General features: G+C 34.4%; 1 protein-coding gene across 2 annotated transcripts in view; it reads left to right on the top strand.

The window, feature by feature from the left end:
* Nucleotides 1-22,451, top strand: part of LOC150100754 (dnaJ homolog subfamily C member 25 homolog) — a 167,268-nt gene that overhangs the window by 53,556 nt on the left and 91,261 nt on the right. The window contains exon 5 of one of the 2 annotated variants that reach the window (XM_090401691.1): nt 4,268-4,322. The exons of the other annotated variant lie outside the window; for it this stretch is intronic. Within the exon in view, the coding sequence (XP_090257817.1) occupies nt 4,268-4,322 (55 nt within the window). The remainder of the gene's footprint in view (nt 1-4,267; nt 4,323-22,451) is intronic. 2 annotated transcript variants of the gene reach the window in all.

Raw genomic sequence — 22,451 nt, forward strand, 5'->3', positions numbered from 1 at the left:
GGGAATATAACAAAGATCTGTATTTAGTTTTGTTGATCTGGAAAAGTCATATGACAAGGTGCCAAGAGGGAAGCTATTCAATACGATACAATTATATGGTGTCATTGAGGCATTATATCAAGCAATACTTAGTCTGTATTTGAGTTGTAAGTCGGCAATTAGAATTGAAGGAAGTACAGAAAGATGGTTTAATGTTAAATCTGGTGTGAGACAAGGATGTACATTATCCCTTCTGTTATTCATTATCTACAGGGTGTTCGGGATAAATTTGACATATTTATAATTAATTATATTTTTCCGTAAGTTACATGTATTAACACACACTTCTCTTCATTTAAAAGTTTGGACCCTTCTTCATTCATATACAAGATGTCAGAAAGGATGGATAGCTGGAACCCACCTGAATCATGGAAGAGAATAACTTGTATCATGATGATTCGTGCCCGCCATCAAAATAAGGATATTACGACTGCTGCCCAATGCTCCCTGAATACAGTAAAAACAATCAGGCATGAACTAGAGACTTGCAATGGTGACTACGAGGATGTAGCAAGAAGAAAGATCCCTAGCAGACAATCTGATTGCGTTCGTACAGCAGAATTCCTCGCAAATCTGCAGGAACAGGTGTTGAAGAACCCTGGCATTGGAATTCGGGCTTTGTTCGTGGAGTTGCTAACTGTAGTCAAGCCCTGGATAACAAGGGTAGCCAATGGTAGGCCGTATGTATGGCAGCAGGATTCGGCCCCTTGCCACACCTCTGGGAAAAGTCAAAAATGGTTGTCTGAAAATTTCTACGACTTCACCAGTCCAAATGTTTGGCCTCCAAACTCCCCAGACCTTAACCCGATGGATTATTTTGTATGGGGCGCAGTTGAAAAAGACACCAATCGCACTTCCAGTAATACAAAAGCCCAGTTAATGGATAAAATTAAAACAGTTTTTGCGGCCCTTCCCAGGGAGACTGTAGCATCAGCTTGTTCGAGGTTCCGAAGCAGAATTGAAGCTGTGATCGATGCTAATGGTGGTTATTTTGAGTAAATCTTGTTGATAGTATTGTAATTAACTCTGCCTGTAATGTTTTTTTGTCAATTCATTAAATTTAATAGATACAAAGAAGATTTTCTTTTTCCTTACGAAACTGTCAAATTTATCCCGAACACCCTGTATATGGATCACATTATGAAGGAAAGCAGTATTAAACATGATATCAGAATTGGAAATGTTAATATCAGCTCTTTGCTTTATTTGGATGATGTTATACTTCTGAATAAATCTGCTACAAGTTTGCAAGATTCCCTGACTAAATTGAATAACTGTTGTAATAGATATGGTATGAAGGTCAACAATAAAAAGACAAAGACAATGAAAATAGGCAGAATCATTGAAAATGTCAACTGTGTTGTCAATAGAGAATCTTTGGAACAAGTAAAACATTTCAGTTACTTAGGCACGATTTTTAGTGAAGATGGTAAATTAAATATGGAAATAGACAACAGAATCAACAAAGCTGGTATGGTAGAAAGTCAACTGAATAAATTCATATGGAATAAGAGAGAAATTAGTCGGAACACTAAATTAGCTGTATACAAGAAAGTGTTCAAACCAGTTTTAACTTATGGATCTGAGAGCTGGGTCAGAAGTAAAACACTTGACCAAAGACTAGAGAACTGCAGATATGAGAGTCCTGAGAAAGATTAGAGGCGTGTACAGATGGCATCAATCGCAATATCATATTAAAAACGAGGATATTAGGAAAGAACTTGACATTGTCGGCATCCAGGAATGCATTAGCTGAGCTAATCTCAGGTGGTATGGGCACTTAAACAGAATGGGCAAAGAAAGATGAGCAAAACAAGTGTTCTCTGCCAAGTTGGCAGGAAAATGACCCAGAGGAAGACCAAGATATAGGTGGATTGATACAGTACACTGTGCCTTTGACGATAGAAATATAAGATCTGATAATGATAATATTGGAGTCTTGACAAGTAATAGACTGATTCGGAGGAAAATTGTAGATAGGAAGTTAGTAATGATGTAAATTTTTCATGTAGTACTATCATATCCTGTACACCCCTTGATGGTATATAGCAGGAATTTGATGATGAATTTTAAATTATTCAAACAGTGTTAACTAAAGTAATCTGAAGATTTTTTTAAAAAAAATCAAAAACTTTATTTTTAAAGCTTATTTATGAAATTTATACTTAACATTTATGATACTCTTAATACTGTACAAAACAAACATAAGTAAATTACAATTATGTGATATTTTTACAATGCTGAATAGTTAGCTGACAAAATTTCTGCTACAGTTTTCAGATATATTATAAATAAATTACTAACAAGGATTTTTACGTAAGTAACTATTTCTCTAAGCTGAATAAGGTGTATGACAGTTAATCTTTTTAATTCCAGTTCCAAATAAGTTCCTGTTAGTAAGAAACACTTTCAAGGCCTTGAAAGTGTTTCTTGGACAAAGCTTTGATCCAAACTAAGAGAATATTCTTTTAGGTAGACTTGGAATAAATAATCTCATTTGATAGAGTAGAGGAATAAAAAAAAACATCAAATTTGAAAAGGAAACGATGTTAAAAGAATCTTAAATTTAATGTGCAAATAGAATGTAAGTTGGCTCTGAATGTTTAATGTGGTTTGATGATGGGATAATGCTGTTTATACAACAGCAAAGTTGACTACCATCCATTTCTGTGTCATGTGAATGTTCATGATGAACTTTATGGTAGAACATAGAATTAATTTTGAGGAGGGAAAATAATAAATTTATTAGTTATAATCCTGATGGAAATCTTAATGTTTGTTGTAAATTATAAAGTTGAACCAAATACTTCTCCTTTTTCTCTCTTTTACCTTGAGGGTTTTCTATTCATTTACCTGCAACTGTACACAAGGATAAGGTGGTTAGCCCTATGGCTCTTGGTGTATCCTATGTCTGTAGAGGCATTGAGTTCTCAAGGCCAGTTTGCCTGCTTGCAGGATGAAAAACTGCAGTCCTGCAGTTTTTCTCCCCATATAAACTGGGGAGAAAAACTGCAGTCCACTCCCATGACAGGCTAACTTGGCAATGTCTGAGAAAGATCCTAAGCGCCTCACGTTAGCGACGGGAATCAAACTCAGGATACTCCTTTCCCAGGCATATGGTTGCGAAATGCATAGCCACTCGCCTAACTGTGCAGACTTTGAAGTATATACCTGTCTTTTATTAAAGGACTCTGAATTTTATAGAATTTAAGGAGAGCTAATCAAAAATAATAAGTTACCTATATTGTCAAGGCTAATACAACAATGTTTTGTGCATGAAATTAATTTTTTAAAAGTCATGGAAATTGCCAAATTAGATCTATACAACTAGATAGCAAACTTAATGTTTCTGTTCAGAACAGTGAACCCTTCTCTTAATCTTTCTATTATGATCATTTTATCAAGAGATGTAACATTGAAAATGAACTTATCCTCTTATTATGCAAGAGAATGAATGAACACTGAAGTTCCATTTTGATTTTCTTAAATTATACATAGGACCACATTAATCATATTTCATTATTTTTTTATCTTGTTAATTAGTAAGCATAAAGAAAAAATATGACAACAAAAGTAATAGGGTAACATGAATAATTGCATATGTTTCGAATGTGTGTTACAATGGGAATGGAAATTTTGTTATTCTTTTGTATTTTTATCTAAGTTGCTTACAAAGATGTACTTCAACAAGTTTTCAAGAATTTATGTACTTGGGAAATTTTCAAATGTTGAAAAATTTTATTTCATCTATGAATTGAAAGAGAATACAATATTACTCAGGTTTCTTTATTTTGAGGTACTTTCAGCAGGAATGATCTAATACAAAACTTAGTTAATTATTGCATATTTTAATTTACTTTGAACTAACAAAGACACCTTTTTAAATTCAACTGGAAAAGTGTTGCAGTTTTTTGGATAGTTTTGTGCAACCAAAAAACGTGTAAAGTTTCTGTTTTTAAATACGATTCTATTTCTGTTCATTTTCTTTATGGCCTTTAATAAACCAGCTGAGCTTCATCTCATTTTGCTAGGTTTATAATCAGGAGTAATGGAGCATACTAATTTGAAGTGCATGTGGATGCTCGAATATGTGCAGAAATGCACATGTAAATAATTATTAAATTTCAACTTTAATTTTGCACTAATGATTCACAGCATTTCATTTAATAAAACATTTAGATGACTGTGAATGGCAGAAATGTGAAGGATTTTCCTTGTCATCTGCCAGGTGTTAAAGGATGATGATTCCAGAAAAGATTATGATTACTTGCTGGACCATCCTGGTAAGTCTTTCTTGATCTTTCATTCTGTATACTGAAGTTGATGTAACTTGTAAAATTTCAAAATTATGTGAATGGACTTTTTTTATAGGGACAGAATCACTTTGCTATTAATATTAATTTTGTTGCATATATATAATATAGGTCTGTTTACACAGAACATAAAAAAAAAAAAAAAAAAATTAGATTTTAAATGTTTTATAAAAGATCTGTGAAGAGAGGTACCAAAAAACAGTGGCAGAAAGAAAGAAAAATTTTGTTTTGCAAGTCTGAAGTTGAACTGTGAATGAGCAATGTACATCTTAACAGATGTAGAGAGGAATGGAAATTACTGACCCTTAAAATATGTATAAAATACATGAAACAGAAACAGTATCTCTATGAAAAATGACCATGGTTGGACAGATTGTGATTTGCATAGAGTTAATAATTGTATAAGTAATGCCTAGAGTAAAAGGAAAACCTAATTTCTTATATACTGAGGAGGTGTTACTTGTGAGATGTTTATGCAATTAAAAGTGTTCAACGAGAGGAAATTTTTAAAAATATGGATATTATTAAAGGTAAGTATAGGATAAGAGGGACTGGTCATTTGAAAAATAAACCATGATTTAATTTTGTTGGCATTTGAAGTTGATGTAATTACCAGATCTCCATTGAAGAATGGTTTGGGAGTTGGTATTTAAGTTTGTAGAGATGTGTACCTTTTATGTATTTGTATATGCAAGGTTTGTCAAATATAACAGAGGTAGAATAATATATGCACGTAAACACAAGAAAGATATTTAATTAACCAAATATTTTGGTCTGGAAATAGCAGACCATCTTTAGTGGCACTACAAGAACAGTTTTAAAAAATTACAAGGTGGAATACTAACAATAGATCATTTAAAAATGGAGCAAGCAGCGTGATGTTATATCACTAAGTATTAAAGGGAATATTTTTAAGCAGAGACATGATTGAAATAAAGATATTAATTAATAATATTAATTTGAGAAGAGAATTTCAAAAAGAAACACATGTGGCATTTATTGATTATGAAAAAGCGTTTGACAAAATTAGTCGACAAAAATTGTTTAAAATATTAACCAATTTAAACATACCAAACCAACTTTTACAATCCATTCAAGAAATATATACAGGAAATAAAATAGCAGTTAAATTAGAACACACCTCAGAATGGAAAGATATATCAAGAGGAGTACGACAAGGATGTACCCTCTCACCTCTGCTTTTCAATATATATATAAATGAAATATTAACAATCTGGAAACAGCATAACCCATTTGGTATACAAATGACCCTGCAAATGAAGATAGATACACTACTATTTGCAGATGATCAAATAGTATTAGCTACATCAGAAGATGACTTACAAAGATCATTAAAATCATTAAATGATATCTCAAAGCAATATAATATGACAATATCTAAAGAAAAAACAAATATAATGGCATTCAAAGGAGAAAACCCAATAAGAAGTAAAATAGTGATAGATAATAAAATACTAGAACAAGTAAACACTTTCAGATACTTGGGATGTGATCTATCATACGAAGAAGAAAAAGACAGACACAAAAATATCAAACTTTGTCAAAGTAAATGGCATAATAAATAGTATATTTAAGCCATCCCTGGTACAAAAACACACTAGAATCAGACTATATAATGTCTTGTCAAAACCAACTCTACTATACGGAAGCGAAACATGGGCCATGAAAAGGAAAGATGAAAAACGAATTCAAACAGCAGAAATGAAGTTCCTCAGAAAAACAGCTGGATATACCAAGTGGGACCACAAAACAAATGAAGAAATCTTACAATCCCTAAAAATCAAACCAATTAATTACTACATAAGACAGTATAAACAAAAATGGCTAGAACATTTAAATCGAATGGACAACAGCAGACTACCAAAAATATTATACAGATACAAAATAAGTGGAAAAAGAAGAATCGGAAGACCAAGAAAGAGATGGCATGAGACCGGAACAGGCCACATGGCTTATATTCCATGATAGGAAGAAGAAGAAGAATTAATAATATTAAATAACATAAAATTAATATGAATTAATCATGTCTCTGCTTAAAAATATTCCCTCTAATATTTAGAGATCTGCGTGATGTTATACCACTAAGTATTAAAGGGAATATTTTTAAGCAGAGACATGATTAATTCATTAATTCATATAATTTTGTTATTTAATATTATTAATTAATATCTTTATTTCAATCATGTCTCTGCTTAAAAATATTCCCTTTAATACTTAGTGATATAACATCACGCTGCTTGTTCTATTTTTAAATGATCTATTGTTAGTATTCCACCTTGTAATTTTTAAAACTGTTCTTGTAGTGCCACTGAAGATGGTCTGCTATTTCCAGACCGAAATATTTGGTTAAGTAAATATCTTTCTTGTGTTTACGTGCATATATTATTCAGTCTTTATGTCACAAGTATCCTTAAAACATCAAATCATATCAGAGGTACTTTCAGAAAAACACAGTATCCTGTCATTTGCAAAACTGAATTAGATTTTTTGTCAACTGGACAAGATTGTTGTTATAGAAAGGAAAGGCATGTGAGAGAGAATGAACAAGGTGGTACCCCATCTTTAATTACAAATATTGAAGCTCTGTAACAAGAACCCCTCACCGAGTTCTTCAATACCCTTCTGCCTCGCTTGCATTTGGACATCCCAAAAGGGGATTCTGGCAATCTTGCACTATTTTGGCCCTTGCCAAAGGAGTTGCTGTAGTGTGGGTATGGTGTCCAGAGTAGTGCTCTTCTTCCAAGTGGGTCTCGGTGTGTGGCTATATGGTGGATGTGGAGCGCTGGTTGCTGAATTCTTCTCATAAAAATGAGTCATTCATTTATCCTCAAGTTTTTCAGGCCCCCTCCACCCCAAGCCTGAAACTAGTACAGAAACCATATGCTCTTCAACCAGGTGCAAAAATTATTAACACCAGACCTCCATGGAGTCACTAATTGTGGAAAAGGGTTTGGAAGAGTTGTCAGGATCCCTAAAATCAGTGAAAAAACTATTAAGGAGACTTCTTTTTGGAATATACTCCCAGAAATATTCAGAGAACTCCTTAATGAAACGTCACTTGGGTAGGGGATTTGGTAACCCCTCACACCCACCTGCACAAAGCTGAAATCTTCTTAACGAGTAATATCAGAGTTTCATTGTTCCTGATGAGATTTTCTCTGAATTAAAGAAAAAGAAAGTAAATGCCATAAGAATTGTCATGTGTAGGGAATGGTATCTTAGTACCAATCAGGAATATCAAGCCTTGCATTTAACCATTCTAAACTCCTGGCATCAGTAAAATCAGTATCTCCTGTGCCCTATTAGGTTCTATCTCCTTTAAATGTTAAAAATATGGTCATACTTAGACTGCCTGTTCACAGCTTTGCTATCTCCACTTGATCTGGCAGTAAAGAGCTTGAGAGTAAAAACTAAAGGAGAATATCCACATTACTCCCTAGTATACCAAAGGTGGAAGGATGGAAAGGGAAGGGAGAATACAAAGGATCGAGACTGACCAGAATATATTGGATTAGGAGGCGGTGAGGAAGTATAGCACAATTACAGCATCTTGTTGAAAAAATCATTATGCCGAGAAGGCAATAATAAAGTGTCAAAGAGGTTAACATGTATGTCTTTCTCATCATCCCTGAGCAGTGTTATTTACTTGCAGTCTCTGTACAGCAAATTAAGGGGTTGTGGGGAGGTGATGGATGTAGTCTCACTCACACCAGAAATGATTCCACTACATCTAGACCTGCAGTTTGAAAAATAATGGATTGTGCATCCCAAAGAATAAGACATGCTTCTGGGTCCATTAATGAATGAGATCAATACCTCTGCCCCTCCCCTCCCAAGAGGTAAACAAAACCATTAAAATATTTAGTGAAGAAGAATTTGATGAGATCTTGGATATCTTTTACTGAGAAAGAAGAGATGGACATTGGCTATCAACAATTTTCTAAAAAGGAAAAATCCAAGACTGATAAAAGCAAATCCTCACAACAAGAAAACATGAAAGCTGCTTTACTTCAGTGCCAACCAACTGATGCTGTAGAGCTAGATATTGATTATGAGATGGTTAAATATCTGTCACTCCCACCATGGATGACCTGTTGTAAGAATGAATTGCTTTTCCAAAGCCAGGTTAGGACCAAAAATACCAACAAATTGCTGTCCAATTGCTCTGACAAGTTGTTTGTACAAGATCTTGCAAACGTTTATGGTTTTTATAGAGCAACCAAACATCCTTTTTACCACAATATTTGTTCTCAAAAACATCATTCTATACCAGATCATTTAATTCAGCCGAGGCATCCATTAGAGATGCTTTTCTGAAACATAAGCACGTAGTATTTGGTTTTCTTTGATATGGAAAAGCTTGAAAATATTGAATGTTGAAAGGCTTATATAACTTTGGTCTCAGAAACTGCTTTTTTTGTTGTTATTAATTTTAAATCTTGCCAAATCCAAGTGGGATCAACTGCCTCTCCCAATCCTTTCTTGAAGAGGAGAGAACTTCCTCCAGCTGTAAGAAGTAATGTCCTTTTTGTGGATGACTTTGCCATATTTTGTCTTTTTTGTAACACGAAATCATAGAAAAACAGTTGTCTGTTGACCATCTTTCAAACTGGGTACTTTTAAATGAATTCTGATTTTCACCATAGAAAGCTGTTCACATGCATTTTTGCTGCAAATGTGTTCATCTTGACTCAGACTAGGACAAATGATAACCCCCCCCCTCCTCCCAGTTGCAACAGAAGCATGGTTTTTGGGACTCATATTTGACATAGAAGAAAATTGACATTTCTACCTCTTATACATTAGTAATGAAGTGTTGAGGGAAGATGAACATCCTTCACACTCTAGCTTCTACCTGTTGTAATGCAGGCAGATGTTTATTTGATCTGCTTATATCACACACTTATCAGACTAACATTTGATAATGAGTCTGAAGTTGCTTCTGTAAAAAAAAAAAAAAAAAAAAAGAAGAGTATGCTTTGACTAGATCCAGTTCACCATCAGGCTGTCAAAATTGCAACTGGAGCATTTTGAATACCATCTATTTCTATTTATGTTGACACAAGTAAGTCACCTTTGTCACTTTGTTAGTAGTTGTCTTTATTATATGCAACCAAAATAAAATCCTTTGCCAGACTCAAATGGCAAATTATTTTTTGTCCATAGTAGGAAAATGTTTTTAATACCCATTAGACTGCTAATAAATGCCTTCTGATTTATGAATAAAAGCAGATATAAGGATGGTGAATACTGCCTGAGCATCACTAAATACTTCCACCATGGCAAAGCTGTAATTGATCATGCTTAATATCTAATTAGATTCTGCCAGAATTTATCAACTATCCTGCAACTGTATGCAATGGAATTTGTATTAAACTACATAACATTGAAATACTACCAAAGGTGCATTATTTATACTGATTAAAGAAGCTTGCTTCAGGCATTTAAAAGTATAGTATGCCAATATCTGGTATACTTAGATCCAGCACACATTGATTCCAAGAGAACCAATGTCCCCTACACCTTCTTCTTAGCCTTTCTTCATCCACTGTAGGACATAGGCCTCTCCCAACTTCTTCCATTTTTGTCTTCTTTTTTGTCTCTGGCCACCATTTCACCATGTCTGGATATCATATCTCTCTCTCTATCTTGGTTGCCATTCCATTATCAGTTTTGTCCATCTTTCTTCTCTCGTTCTCCCTACATCACTGGCCCATTCCCATTTTGAATTTTTTTATCACTTATTATATCTCTTCTGTTTATTTTCTTATTTCTTCATTCTTAATTATATCTTTTTAGTAATTTGCAGCATTCTTCTTTCCAGTTTTCTCTGTGCTATCCTCAGATCTTCACATTGCTTCTCTGTTAAGCTCCATATCTTGCTACCACATGTAAACACTGGCACTTAGCTGTTGAATATTTTCCTTTTTAAACACAATGGTAGTTCTCCTGTTATGTTCTTTCAGTATATTGAAGGCTCCTGTTACCTTGAATCATTCTTCTGTTGATTTCTTTATTTTGTCTTTCTTTAAAACTCGCTGTTTGTCCAAGATAGATATATTCATCTACTTGATCTTGTTCTTTTCTACTATAGTTATTTTCCTCTTCATTTTCTTTTGTTATATACTTTGTTTTTTCAATATTTATTTTAAGGTCCCATTTTCAGGATTTCCCACCATAGTTAATTTGTCATACACCCTCTGTCCAATCCAAAAAGAAACCGAACTTTTCGAAGATATAAAAAACTAGTGGCGCCACCTGTTGTATCTTTTTGTTGTTGAAAGCAGCAGCCTTCATTAGTTTTGTCAACTGTTTATGACATCTGTTTCATTAGAAGCCAAGTTATAGTGCCAAGAGTGACTGTGTTTTGACGAATGGTCGGTCGTTACGATATTCATGCCATACGCGACTAATTCTCGCTATCAATCGCTTCAAAACTTCGAGATAAAAACTCACCATTGACCATTTGGCTAAGGGGAATGAATTCTTTGTGGATAATGCCCTTGGAATCATAGAAACAAATCAGCATTGTCTTTACTTCTGACTTCTCCAAGCAACTTTCTTTTCTGGATATCCCTCTTCTGGTGGTCTCCACTCAGCACTCTAGCACTTTGTTTCGCACTCATACTCAAAACACCACGTTTCATCACCAGTAATAATCATTTCAAGGAAATTTGAGTCCTTTACGAGCAATTTTTTAATGAGGTTTTAAAAAAGGTCCTTGCAGTGTTCAATTCGATATATTTTTTGGTCGTCGGTCAACTTGTGGGGAACAAATTGCGAATTCAATTTACGAAGGCCCAAACTCTCAGTCAAAATGTTGTGCACAGTTGATTTTGGAATCCCCCAATTCGTCTTCAATCAATCTCACGGGCGATTTTGGGTTTTCTTTGATGAAATCGCGCACGTTTTGGATGTTAATTTTGCTCAGTCCAGTTTTTGGACGGCCCGGCTTTTCGTTGTCCTCAAGCATCTCACGACTACTTTGAAATTGCTTAAGCCACTTGTAAACTTGAGTATGGGATAAGTATTCATCATCGTATGCTTTTTGAAGCATTTGATGCATTTCAGTAAAACTTTTACCAAGTTTAACACAAAAGTCAATCACAGCTCTGTTTGAAACTCATTTTCCAACCGTTCATCAAAACACACTATAACTCAGCTTCTAATGAAACAAATGTCATAAACAGTTGACACAACACTAATGAAGGTTGCCGCTTTCGACAACAAAAAGATACAAGGTAGCACCACTAGTTTCTTCTATTTTCGAAAAGTTGGGTTTCTTTTTGGACAGAGGGTGTAGATTGTAGTTCTACTTTACTCTTTACAGTGAGTACTATGTCATTGGCAAATCTTAGATAGTTGAGTTGCTTCCCATTTATGTTAATTCCTTTCACTTCCCAATTTAGTCTTTTAAATATTTCTTCCAGTGTTGCATTGAATAGTTTAGGTGAAAGTGGATCTCCCTGTCTGTATTTGGAATGGTTTTCCTGTGTTTTTCAGTTTTATTGTCACTGTTGCTTTTTTGATATAGTTTATTTATTAGTGTAATATATTCTGTTTTTCCAGTGCTTCTATCATTTAGTCTTAGATTACAGACAGATTATAAAGACAAAAATTAATATCTCATTGACAATCATCATGAAAGAGAGAGAATAACAAGCTATACCAGATTGTGCTTGAAATTCAATTGTGGCAGTTTAGTGTGCAGGGTTCACAAGAGGAAGGTTTTATTTGGCTCTGCATAGGCCATAGTCATCTTACCAGTGGCAGCCGGTGAAAATTTTAAGTGGGTGTGCTGCATATATAAAATAAAAAAATGGAATTCTTTTTTTCATAATCAGTAATCAATTTATTAATAAATAAATTTACGTATTAAAAAAATGCTTTATTAAAAATATTTCACCCTCACCACGAACAAACACCAATAATAAGTTTCGTATCTCACAGAAATAACATGCGCAAGCATACAATACACTGCCCAAACGAGCAGTGTCGGAATCACTTGTAACGTGCAATGAGAAGCGCAAACGAATATTGGCGAGTCTAGCTTCAATTTGCCTAATGTGATGTGTAATTCTGACACTGCGTTAGATCGCAGTGCATTTCTTCCGTATAACGATAATTGAAAAAAATAATTCTTTTCATATTTTCAACAGTGACACTTGTCATAATTCAGCCTTGTACGTATAATAAATAAATAATTGTTATTTTAACAAAATAAAATAAGATTTACAAAAAATAGTTCACCCTCACCATGACCATGCACCAATAATAAAAGTTTCGTATCTCACAGAAATAATGCACGCAAGCATACGATACTATTACTATTATTACGGGCAACTCCAGGGAGTCATCAGACTCATCGAGGGAGGCCCCAAATCATATTCATCACAACTATTCGACATTCATACAGTATCTATCATACCTCGCCTTAAACTCGTTCACTGTCACAGCATCCACCACAGACTCAGGGAGCGCATTCCACTCATTCACTACTCTAAAAGTAAAGAACCCAGCTCTAACACCTTTACTAACCACACTTTTGCCCAGTTTCCATGGATGTCCCCTAGTCCTCCTACAACCAGCCCTGTTCTCAAAAATATCTTCTGAATTAATTTTATAGAAACCCTTCAGTAATTTGAATGTCTCAATCATATCTCCCCTCCTCCGCCTATCAACCAATTTTTGCAACCCACAAATCCTCAACCTGTTCTCATATGGTTCATTCCACAGACCTGCTATCATCTTGGTCACTCGCTTCTGGATCCTCTCCACCTCCTCCCCATCAAGAAGAAACCTAGGTGACCAAATCTGAGCACAGTAGTCGAGATGGGGTCTTATCAAGGCTCAATACAGAGGAACAATAACCTACTTGTCAACGTATTCTTCAGCAACCAAGTGATTTGATGAGCTGATTTGGCCACTTTTGCAATGTGTCCCCTAAATTTCAATTCCTTATCCACCAACACTCCTAAATCTCGTGCCTCATCAATTTCCTGGAGCACGGTTCCACCAATGCAGTAAACTGCTGCCAATCTTTTCACCCCAAAATGCATAACCTTACATTTTTCCACATTAAATTGACATCCATTCTCCTTAGCCCAGACCTCTAATCTATCCAAATCATCCTGCAAAATTTTGATCTCATCTGCATTCACTATTGCCCTACCCAACTTCGCATCATCCGCAACAAATGAACTGTTCCTCTCAGATCCTTTCCTATATCATTTATGAACAAATTAAACAGCAGTGGTCCAAGAACAGATCCTTGTGGCACACCACTAGTCACAGGCCGTCTTGTGGACTCTACTCCTGAGTAAACCACTCTCTGATATCTCTCCGTCAACCACCCTCCTATCCATCTCACCAACCCTATGTCCATTCCCATATGCTGCAATTTACTGATTAGAATTCCATGTGGTATCCTGTCAAAGGCCTTAGCAAGGTCCAGTAGAATCACTGTAAACCCATTACCCTTATCCAATTCCTATACAGTGTCCAAACGAGCAGTGTCTGAATCACTTGTAACATGCAATGAGAAGTGTAAACAAATATCGGCGAGTCTACCTGCAGTTTGCCTAATGTGATAATTCTGACACTGTAGATCAAAGTGCATTTGTTTCGTAATCTAAAGTGTTAATCGAACAATTCCAATTATTAAACTATTCAATCAATGTCAAAACATAAGCTTTAACCTTTAACATGTTGTATTGCATTTATATAATGTTGTAAGCATTGTTATTATTTATAAACACAAACAAAATTTAATTTTTTCCTTCGGGGTGCTGCAGTGTCGCAGTGCTTATGTACGAGCCACCATTGCATCTTACATACTTTCCTGTTGAGGAGTGATGACATGCCTGTGTGCAAGTACTGTAGTTCTTTGTTAACCATCACATGCATTTTAATTGACTGCCCTCGTTTTTTCAGTTAACACATATACAATTCGACAGATTTTACCTGATTCCTCTAATATACAATGTTTTTAAATATCTACAAAGGTTAATAACCTTTATGTATAGATACATTACTTTTAAAGAGAAATCATCTTCATTTAATTTTGTTATTCTGTTATAACCAAACCACATTATAACCAAAGTTGGCTCCTTAGGATATTAGTTCTCTGTCAGTTACAAATTGAATTGTTTTTAATGTTTTAGTGTAGTGCTTGTCATAGTTGTAATTTGTGCTTTAAAGATGCTGGTAGAAAACCAGCAAAATATTAGTAAGTTCAATAAATTAATTTATTTTTCTTCATGGTTCTGTTTATACCATGAAGTACTTATTACAAATAATCAAAAACACCTAAACCTTTCAATACGTGCACAAAGTTAATAATGTAGTTCTGATTTTAGTTCTGTTACTAAAATATAGGGTCTGTTTTCTCACTTACTAACCAAGAGAGAAATTTTTATTATGATTATCCTTCTTCTCCTATAGTAGTAGTAATAATAGTAGTATCACTAAAAATTATCAGAAATTATACAAGTAAACATATAAAACTGGGTTTAAATGGTTGGAGATATGTACAGAGATATAGCCTACTAGTTTCACTGACTTTACTGTTGGCTTCGTCTGGGCACACAAAAAGCAACAAAAACAGCTTAAAACAGAAACGAGCTAAAGCATCAGGTTTAAACATAACCGTATACTAAATATTATCAAAATTCAAATGAAACTTTACATCAAACGCATGGAGCGTGTATGTTATCAGTCATTGTTATACAGGTGCATTCTGTAATTGGCTGCAAAGTTGAACTCAGATGTGTTGAGTGATCTTATGTGTGTTTTCCAGATGTCACCAAGGACCATTCTTTGGTTTCTGTTAAGGCTGTCTCTTGAACGGATTACTACTGCAGCTTCTTTGATGTTACGGGTATGAAAATCTTCTTTTAAATATGGCATAGTACTTTTATCACATTCAATGTTGTGATTAGTATTAGAAAAATGGAGAGCTAAACCGGAATTGTCTTCTCTGTTGTTGTTGACGTCCCCAATGTGTTCTTTTTTCTTATCTCTAGATGTTTGTCCAATGTAATTTAAACATTGCAGGGGATGTTGTATATTCCAGGATGTTTATAGAAAGCAATCTTGTCCTTAGGTGACCGTAACAAGTTGTGAACTGACTTTATTTGTTTGAAGGCTACTTGGATCTCATGAGGTCTTAGCAGGTTTGCAATTTTCTGTGAAATTGTGCCAACAAAAGGAATGGAAATGTAAGACCTGTATTTAGTTTCTTGGGTTTGCTGTAGAGATGGGTTGGAGAAAAGAATCTTGTTTATCAATTTTTTTCGGATAACCAGTTTGTTAAAGTTTTGAAGATGAGATCTAATTCATCTGTTAAAATTTTGTCATCACTCATGATACAAACTGCCCTGTTTTTCAGCATATGAATAGCACTCAACTTTTGTGAAATATGGTGTGATGAAGAAAAATGTCGATAACGGCCAGTGTGAGTCAGCTTGCAGTAAACCTTTAAATCAATATTGCCGTCCGTTTTTGTTTTGTTATTAATATGTCTAGAAACGGTAATTTTCTTTCCCTTTCGAGTTCTAAGGTAAACTTGATTTTTTAATTAAGCGAGGTTATTGTAGTTAGGAAATCAAATAGATCTGTATCATTTTGTTTCCATATGATGAAAATGTCATAGTATCTCTGCCATACTGATGTTTTGGATCCATATGTGACAAGATGTCTTTTTCAAACATTTCCATAAATAAGTTCGCACATGGAGGAGATAGAGGACTACTCATCGCAAGACCTGATTGTTGTTTATAAATTTTTCCATTCCATTTGAAGTAATTTGAATTGAGACAATGTCTGTAAGGTTGAGTGATGTCTTGAGGAAATAGATTGTGTGTGATGGTTATGACTTCATTTACTGGGATATTGGTAAACAAAGACACTACATTTAGGCTAGCGAGAATGTCTGTTTCTGATATTGCAATATTCCTTAGCTTTTCAAAAATGTGTGTGTGTGTGTGTGTGTATTACGAATGTATGTGCTTTCAAAAGACAAGCGAGATATTTTGAAAGTAAGTAGGGGAATTTATTCCATCCACAATTGGACGAAGAGGTATCCCTGTTTTATGAACATATACTGAATCATATAATCGTGGAGTTAACGGATGCGATGACTTCAATTTCTTTTTAAGATCTGTCGACCAATTCTCCATATTGCATAGAAGGTTGTTTGTTTCTATATGGTTCATCTAAGTGGGATCTGGGTCTAATAATAAATATATAATCTCTAGTATTTAAAATAACAGTAGTTTCTGTTGTCCACCTTGAGGATAATTATTTCTTCATTTTTCTTTAGATTGGTTAGTGTTTTATTTTCTGAAGGGATGATGTTCTTGTTCGGTGATCGTGAAGATGAGAGGATGATAGCAGTCTTCAACCTTGAGAATAATTATTTCTTCATTTTTCTTTAGATTGGTTAGTGCTCTTTTTCTGAAGGGGGTGATGTTCTTGTTCAGTGATCATGAAGATGAGAGGATGATAGCAGTCTTCAACCTCAAACCATTAAGTTTGAGGTTCAAGTAAAGAATAAAGTGCCTTCTCCATGCTGCACATAATATCTACTTTCAGAATAAACTCTGGAGCGACTGCAAAGTTAAAACCTTTCTTAAGGATACTGACTTCTGTAGGTGTTAAGATGTGGTCCGAGATGTCGAAAACAACTTTGTTATCTGGAAGGTTTGGTCTTGAATTAGTTTTTTTCATATAATGCGTTGAATTTTTTGATCTGTCTATTCTTGCTAATAAAAAATGTCCAATTAAAACTATCATTAATCATGCTGTCTAAATGGAACCATAGGTTAGCCTCTATGTTGTTAGAAATCACTGTGTAAATGAAAACATGACTAATCCACCTCCCTCAAGGCAAAACTAGTGCATTATATCCTTTTGTGTAATAACACTAAAGATGTTTTGAATATATTTGTTTAGCTTTTCTAGAGTGCAACCATTCTCTCATAAGTAAAAACTTGGGAATAATATTGTTGTTTCTGCACCTTTTTAAGAATGTTAGTTGATTCAGAAGTTTAGCCTTTTTGCATTTAAGCTGTTCTAATCTATGTACCTTACGTTTTGACTTCCCAGTCAGGTCTGTTCATGATAATGTTATTTTCGACCACTGAATATTATACAAGTAAACATATAAAACTGGGTTCAATTGGTCAAAGATATAGCCTACTAGTTTCACTGATTTTACTGTTGGCTTCGTCTGGGCATACATTTTTGTGTGCCGAGATTAAGTGATCTTATGTCACCAGCCTTCGTCTGGTGACATTTGGAAAACACTCATAAGATCACTCAACACATCGGAGTTCAACTTTGCAGCCAATTACGGAACGCACCTGTATAACAATGACTGCTAACATACATGCTCCATGCGTCTGATGTAACACTTCATTCAGTGGTGTCACCTTCCCATCTCGGTGGGGTTTGCTGTCGTGTGGGCTATGCAACCTGCACTACAAATTTCACATGAATTTGACTTTGCATCTGTGTCTGCAGAAAATTATGTAATTATGCTAATAAATACATTATTAGCATAATTACATAATTTCATATATAAAAAAATTGAATGGCATATTTTATTAAAAATCAACTAATTAATTAATCCTAAATTAAATTATTTCAGTTTAAAAGCAAAAAAAAAAAATCGTCAAAGTAAAATAATATGAAATTACATACACTTCTAAAAATGTATTTTTCCATTTTAATTTGTTTCACTATAAATTTATAATTCACACTTCACTCAGTGACTCACTAGACAGAGGGCAAATGAACTGGTCACTGTTCACAACAGTAATCAACATTTTTGTCACAAATCAAAAAAAAGATAGGAACGTGTTTTATTACTGCAATAAAACACATGTTCTATGGCTACCCCCGCTATGTGCCGAAACAGGCCAACACATAATAAAATTTTAAGACAAAGCATCCCATGGTTGAGGATGTAAGGTTACATATCTCAATCACTTTCACGATTACAATTTGTAGAATTTTTTATTCGCTCCCTGAGGGGTCCCCCCAGACGCCCATGACTGTGTGATTGCATTTTTATCGATGTATGGAAGATGAGTGCATAGCACATCATCGCTCATCTTAATTGATCCAATGAAATTAATTGCAGGATAACTTTGAATACTTCTGCATAGAGTGGAGAAACAATGTTTGTTTTGGGATTTATTAGAAAACAACAATGAAGGAGAATGCTATATTCATCATCAAATTCCTGACATATGCCCTCAAGGGATGTACAGAATATGACAGTACTACATGAAAAATTTATATCATTACTAACTTCCTATCTACAATTTTCATCCAAATCAATCTATTACTTGTCAAGACTCTAACATTATCAGATCTTATATTTCTATCATCTAAGGCACTTTTTATCGTATCAATTCACTTATATCTTAGTCTTCCTCTGGGTCTTTTTCCTGCAACCTGGCATAGAAAACTTGTTTTGCTAATCTTTCCTCTCCCAGTCTGTTTAAGTGACCTTAAATTAGCTCTGCTAACACATTCCTGGATGATAACAATGTCAAGTTCTTTCCTAATATCCTCGTTTTTAATATGATATTCATGCCACTAATTTTAATATGATATTCATGCCACTAGGATTCTCATATCTGCGGTCTCTAGTCTTTGGTCAAGTGTTTTACTTCTAATCCAGCTCTCAGAGCCATTAGTTAAAATTGGTTTGAACACTGGCATTTATATAGCTAATTTAGTGTTTTGACTAATTTCTCTTTTATTCCGTATAAATTTATTCAGTTGACTTCCTACCAAACCAGCTTTGTTGATTCTGTTGTCTATTTCCATATTTAATTTACCATTTTCACTAAAAATCATGCCTAAGTAGGTGAAATGTTTTACTTGTTCTATAGGTTCTCCATTCACAATGCAGTTGATATTTTCAGTGCTTCTGCCTATTTTCATTGTCTTTGTCTTGTTATTGCTGACCTTCATACCAAATTTATTACAACAGTTATTCAATTTAGTCCGGGAATCTTGCAGACTTGTAGTGGATTTAATTCGAAGTATAACATCATCCGCATAAAGCAACATAACATACGATCATTATCGGAATTATCCACACTTTCGGGAATTCTACATTCATTAGTTTTTTTCTTTTTTTACTATCAGTGGTTCTTCTGTCTTATCAATCTCGCATATGCTGGTATTTGTAGATCAACAATGTCTTATAATACACAGAATATTCATTTTTATTCAGGAGTAGATTTTTTTTACTGTCTGTTGTCTCCAAAGACTAGAATAAAAATATCTCTATACCATTAAAAAAACTTTGCAACCTCAACAGATGCTATACTGCACAAGCAAGAGAAAAAGCAATTAGCTTTTTTCTCCTAACATCCACATCCACTTTCAAATTTTCAGTTCCAGAAAACATGTGTAACAGCTGTTTGTAATATAGAAAGCTCTCAACTCATTACAAGTAACAACGTTCAATTGGATTGGTTGACACAATAACCAATCGCAGCTGCTAGGTCCCTGGTTTCATATGAATTTTGATAATATTTAGCATTTGGTTATGTTTTAGCCTTATACTTTGGCTCGTTTCTGTTTTTGTTGCCTTTTGTTTGCCCAGATGAAGCCAACAATAAAGTCGGCAAAACTAGTAGGCTATATCTCTGTACATATCTTCGACCAATTAAACCCAGTTTTATGTTTACTTGTATAATATTCAGTGGTCAAAAATAACATTATCATGAACAGACTTGATTCCTTAATTCTTTTCACTTATTTATGAAATGCTATGATGATTTATACATTGTGTATGCATGAGTAAAATTTTTCAGGAGGATTTTCTTTCAGTTAAAAAGAAAATAAAAAGCATGTGTAACCACTGATGCCCTAATGCTAATTTGAATTAAAAACCTTGTCCAGAGCAACTCATGAAATATCAATAGCTTTAAACAAAAAGAATAAGAGAGTAGTCCAAATAGGTCACCTTTAATGCTGCAAAATGCCAGCTTTATTTATTTTGTCTATTTCTCCATTTTATCTATTTGTATTGCTTTTTTATGTATAAATATTTTACTTGTTCTGTAGGTTTTCAATTGAGAATGCTGTTAGTTTATCTTCCAGAATATTTCTTAGCTTCTTCTCAAGTGTGCTTACATGGAGCATGCATGCAGGAAAATCCTCTGTGGTTCTCACAATGTGTATTTCCCTTTTTAGATATGGGTGCTATGAGAACTTTCTTGCAGTTGTGTGGTATGACCTTTTTGTAACTTTTTTACCTTCATATTTGCTCATTTCTAGTTGCATATCTACTCCATCTACCTTTCATATTTCTGATGGCATTCTTCTTAAGTATTCTCTACCATTGTTTTGCCACTTCTTGTTTCATTTAAAATTCTTTCAAAGTAATTATTCCACACATCCAGGATATATTGAACTTTAGTTTTTGTCATCCTTATCATTTCTTATTCCTTTTATAGAATCTTCCTCCCTCCCCCCTTTTTTTAATGATAATTTAATAACTTTTTTTTTACATATGATAATCCCATATGTAAGAGGTTGAGTAACCTGTAGTACAATTAGCACCATGGATGGGTGAAAAGGAATGTGCTCGCTCATTTAGTTTGAAGAGCTGTGGATTGTATTCTATGGGGAAACACATGGGAGACTGTGTCCCAGAGAGCAGTAGTAGAGGAGATAAATGAGGACAAATTTGTTCTGTTGATTTGGAGTTGAACTGTGAAGGAGTGTTTAATAGTTATTGCATGTATTTCTGGATTTAACAGAAGGCAGAGGAATTATTGATGGCAAGCAGCAAAAACTGAATGTCTATAAGTAGGTGGAGTGAATTGGTAAGAGATGATTCATTAATCAACTTAATTGCTCTCTTCTGTATTAAGTCAAGTATTTTTAGGAAACTCTTAGGATCACAATCCTAAAAGTGATACGCGTTCAATGGCTTGGATGGATTTGGGATTTTTATAGGGTTAATAGCAGAGGTAAAGTAGGTCTTAAGTGAAAGAGATCCTAATTTTTTGAATGCCAAAGAAGCATCCAAATTGTAATTGTAGCGTGCTTATGCCAGGAGAGGTTTGATTATAGTAATCCCAAGAACTGAGAGATCTCATCTTGTATAGAGATTTGGATGTTGTCAAAGTAAGACAGCAAGTTTTTTTTTTAATATAGAAAAGGCAGAACTATGTTTTGCTAACATTAAAACTGACAAGGTTGTCCAAACCCCATTGAAGAATGGTGTGGAGATCAGAATTTAGGATAGTAGAGATTCCATGCTATTCTTGGAGGTTGTGGAGGTTTTGTAGTTTTCAGATGAGGAGTGTATTGTGTAGTTGTCAGCAAAGCTTTGAATTGATTTATAATCAACTGGAATAGGTCACTGATATATATTAGCGGTGAATATTCCAAGTGTGCGGTGCTCATCTACGGAATATCAGTATCACAGATATTATATTTTTGCATTTATTCCCGTTAAAGACTCCCCAATTGTTTGCAGACTTAAAATTGAGCACAATATACTAATGCTTCATTGTCCTCTTCAGGAGGGTAATAAAGCATTAGTGCTTCATGAAGAGGGCACGTTTCGCTGCGTAAACATTGCGTTACATTCACGTTAATAGCCCGGGTGTGCTTTCAAAATGCATACACCTTTGAGCCCTTCGAAAAGATGAAAGAGGGTGCAGCGGGTCAAATTCTTTAGCTTTTTAATATTTTTAAACCGCTGAGAAGGTAGGGCTTGGTGAGCTCACCCAGCAACTAGCTTCTGTGATTGGTTATTGTGTCAACCAATCCAATTGAACGTTGTCACTTGTCACGAGTTGAGTGCTTTTTGTATGCAATGGCTGTATTACACATGTTTTCTGGAACTGAAAATTTGAAAGTGGATGTTAGGAGAAAAATGCTAATTGTTTTTTCTTTTGCTTGTGCAGTATAGCATCTGTTGAGGTTGCAAAGTTTTTTTAACAGTATATACAGACATTTTTATTCTAGTCTTCGGAAACAGCAGACAGTAAAAAATATCTATTCCTGAATAAAAATGAATATTCTGTGTATTATAAG

Source organism: Typopeltis vanoorti, chromosome 12 (genome assembly GCF_054136105.1).
Source record: "Typopeltis vanoorti isolate ZY-2024b chromosome 12, IOZ_Tvanoo_1.0, whole genome shotgun sequence".
Classification (NCBI taxonomy): Eukaryota; Metazoa; Arthropoda; class Arachnida; order Uropygi; family Thelyphonidae; genus Typopeltis; species Typopeltis vanoorti.